Source organism: Amphimedon queenslandica, unplaced genomic scaffold, assembly GCF_000090795.2.
Source record: "Amphimedon queenslandica unplaced genomic scaffold, v1.1 AMPQUscaffold_12773, whole genome shotgun sequence".
NCBI classification, from domain to species: domain Eukaryota; kingdom Metazoa; phylum Porifera; class Demospongiae; order Haplosclerida; family Niphatidae; genus Amphimedon; species Amphimedon queenslandica.
This window is the reverse complement of record NW_003546991.1, coordinates 1-4,054: the sequence shown is the minus strand read 5'-3', so window position 1 is coordinate 4,054 and position 4,054 is coordinate 1. Positions and strand designations below refer to the sequence as shown.

Genomic DNA, 4,054 nt, shown 5'->3' with positions numbered 1-4,054 from the left:
AATCGAAAAAGGTCATCAACCCTACGTCTACATACAGTTTTAGGACTACTAGTGGCAACGGAATGGTTAAGAGCGGATAGGTGCTTAATGCCGGATACATCAGTGATAATAAATGATTCCTCAAATGTTGTTTCAGCAATAGCACGAGCCTGTTCTGGCGAAGATGATGGGATACAAGCTGATTTTTCTTTCTGCTTGATAATAAAATACTAATAAAAAGTCAAGTTACAAAATACCTCATTATGCAAAGAAGGTGACCTTGAATTGTTGACACGTTTTGTGAGACATAAAGCAGTGAGTAGTCTTTCCTTATTAGTTTTAGTAGGTTTATCTATTAATAATCAAAACTATATATCGCAGTATACACTCTTAAGTACTTTTTCGTATCTTTCCTGGTTTGCTTTCTGCCTTGGGCTTCTTAGAATCAGCTCCCTTTCTCTTATTTACCATACTCGAATATTAATCAGCTGAACCATACCCGCCTATTACATGACGTCATAAGCCATGCCCCATTATGCATAATAATTATTAATTATAAAATAGCAGGGATTCGGGATTTACCGTATTATGCTTGCGTAAGGTTACGTTAGTCATGTTAGTACTACTTGCCTTTAACTTTTTTATAATTCTACTAATTTTTTAAGCATACTGATGATACAAAAAGTGTACAATAGGACATATCTTTTTATAGCACTGAAAGAATATACCGTAACAGATTAAGATATTTCGCTAATGTTCAGTACTTTGGTAGTAGTCTTTCAGTGGTTTTCGATCATTTAGTTGAAAATCATCCCCAACTATTTTGTTAGATTGAATTTTTCTGGAGCGGCCACCATGGTGTTTCATCTTTTTAATTTTTTTACAACAGAATAGAAGGCTTATGATAAATAACGCTAGGAGACTAATAAAAAGCAGAGAACTGAGTACTCCTATAATAATTATGTCTACAAAAATAGAATAGAAATACATATGATTAAAAAATTGATATCATTTCATTTTTACCACGATGACTGTCCTCATCCAAAGCACATTGGCTTCGAGATCCACTTGTCAAATACTTCTTAGTGATATTAAACTCTACGTAAATGTATGTATTAACTGTAATATTTGATAGCTGAGGGGAAATTTAGAGTCATCATTAGCCAAAATAAAAAAAATTAATGAGCTATTATGGACATGCTCAATGGTATAATTAAGGCTACAAATTTGCCAAATTAAAACCCATCAATTACCAAAAATTAACAATTGCCCCCATATTATGTACAGCTAGCCAATACACATTATCAAATCAACCATTTTATATGTACCTACATAAAATTCACTAGCTCAAGAATTTGTGAGCATTCCAGCAATATATCAAACATGTGAAAAAAATTTAAAATTGTTAGCAGAAAGGGAGGCTGGCCTACTTACTGTAAAAAATTTTGTCAAACTGAAATTATTATCCTTAGTTTAATTAATAAAGACTTTTTGTCAACACATGCATGTACTATACACATAATGCTACTGGCTATACTGTAGTTGTCATGTAAAATTAAGGGAATTATGCCTATCTTTAAGGATTGGAAAAATAGTGAATGTGCTATCAAACTGTCAAATTCTTTTTTGTTGTACACTCACAGGTTTATAACATAGTTTAAGCATAACAGTGAGAATTTTATACTTACTACATGTTAATCTCACATGCTCATCACAGCTGCCAATAATCTTATACTTGCTTGGTATCATACAGTGGGTAAAACATTCAAAAGAACCAGTTTCACTAGTACAAGTGTATTCTGTGGCGTTAATACTCTTCAATGACTTGACACTATTAAAATGAGTCAAATGAGTGACACTGTACAACATTACTATAACATTTGTGAACTTACGATGGAGTTTCTGTAGCCCAAGTATCATGTCCTGTGTATCCATACTGTCTACATATTGAATCAGCTACTGTATTAGTGAAGGCTGCATTGTTACACACATGATACCACTCATTGCCAAAATGTACTTCAACTGTACCATCAGCTGGTGTAGCAGTATTACTGTCAACAAGATGAACTTGACCTTTGTAAGGATTAGTTTTTACTAGAGTATGCTTAGTATCTATAGTATTATACACATACAGGTAACTGTAACTATTAAGAAATGCACTTACAATGTAAACATTTTAACATCCAACTAAACTATGATTGTGGCTCAATAATAAGATGCCACAGGATATTATAATTACATAATGAGTACTTCAACATCAAGGAAGGTTCAAAAATTTCCCTTGCCACACTTTTAGCCATTAGGATTATAGCATGTACATAAAAACTTACCACTACTCATTCTCATGAGAACTTACTGCAAATAATTTTTGCAGATCTACATGTTTTTTTCTTTGGAACAGGATCAGAGATGTTACACCGCATAATATTGGTTTCACCATATATAGAGTAATTTGAAGTTGATGGACATAAAACTTGAGTGATTACACAATCAGACACCACTGGACTAAGACAAGATATGTGCCATTATTTGGAATAGAATAGTGAAGTAACTTACGAGTCACTTATTTTGAAAGTAGTAGCATTAATGAATCCTTTTTGTCGACACGCAACATGAGCTACATTGATGCTTATACCATCATAACAAATTGTTATCCAGCTTTCATTGTGATGATATAACTGTAGTGGATCCAACTTAACATCCCATAGCTGATCTCCTTCATCTAAAAATAGCAAATATTCAAACACTTAAATCTATAAACCATAAATATTATCTGCTATGCAGTAAAAACGATCACAATTAATACTCTTAACGTACAATACAAACTACACATATTCTTCACCATTTCTTTCACATGATAATTATAGCTATGTACAGCATGAAAAATTTGCAAAAGAAAATAATTTTTCAAGCTCTCATAAAAATTAATTTGCATTTGCATGTGTCGTTATTATTGTTCGTTACTATGATAATTAGTTTTTGTTACTATTACTATGATTGTCATTATATGGCTATTGCTACTTTCCTTCTGCTGTGTTTTAATACATGTGTAACTACAACACTATGTTTACAACACTATGTTCACACTAGCTTTTGTAACAGGGCCAAGTACAGTTTGAATTTACATATAGCAGGCCTTGTTTGGCCATAGATGCCGATAATATTATAGATTACAGTATATTATAATATAGTATCTAATGTAGATGTAGTACTACTAGTGATGCATCGATACCAAATGCAAATATTGGTATTAGTTCAAAATCGATTGATATCGGTATAGCCATAAGGAGTTACCAATATAAGAACTGATAATAACTTATAATAAATAATAAACATGCCAACAAAATGACATGAAAAAGCAGTTTGAGTACAGAGAAAGCAAAAATGCTAAATACTGTTTTTAAAGAACAATATTGGTATTGGCTATGTTAATGCAACTTGCTCAAAATAAACAGCTAAATATCGGTTTTGAAAAACATGTATTGGTGCATCACTAATTACAGTGAATCAGGACAATATTTATGTCCAATTGATATAACTGCACAATCTATAGCATTGATCAGTAGTCTCCCTTCGACTGCTCTCTAGTCCTGGGAAATGGTGGTCTTACAGCAGGGGTGATTACATATTCCCAGTGCTGGACTGTAAACAGAGAACTACAGTAGCCAGTTAGCAACTGGTAGTAAAAGCTAAAAATATATAGATATATTTTTGTCAGTATCTGAAAAACTATAAATTTTAGATATTTCAAATGAATGGAAGTGGTGATGAATATATATAGATATTACAGATACACTACACTAAGTATATCTAGATGTAATATTCATGGCAAAAGCATATAAAGAAGGCCAAAACTCACCAGAGGCAACAGTGTATATGAAGATTGAGGTGACAGTTAAAATTTTGAGGAACATTCTCAGTAAACAGACTCTTTAACACAGGTTGAGAAGCAATGAGAACACAGGAACTTAATTCTTTATTGACACACCCAAGTTGCAAAATTCATATAGAGCTTAGAGCAGCATCACAGTTATGATACATCTATGGCTTTTTTGATTTCTGATAACATATTATG

General features: G+C 32.4%; 1 protein-coding gene across 1 annotated transcript; it reads right to left on the bottom strand.

Annotated features, from left to right (window-relative positions):
• Window positions 1-130: 130 nt before the first annotated feature.
• LOC109586815 (uncharacterized) lies at window positions 131-3,926 on the bottom strand. Its single transcript, XM_020003030.1, has 10 exons — window positions 3,839-3,926; window positions 2,536-2,701; window positions 2,336-2,484; window positions 1,872-2,091; window positions 1,668-1,810; window positions 1,003-1,077; window positions 744-944; window positions 378-482; window positions 237-331; window positions 131-191 (listed from the first exon to the last, which is right to left on the bottom strand). The coding sequence occupies exons 1-8, from the start codon at window positions 3,891-3,893 to the stop codon at window positions 460-462; spliced, it is 1,032 nt and encodes a 343-aa protein (XP_019858589.1). The 5' UTR covers window positions 3,894-3,926; the 3' UTR covers window positions 131-191; window positions 237-331; window positions 378-459.
• Between the last annotated feature and the right edge of the window lie 128 nt (window positions 3,927-4,054).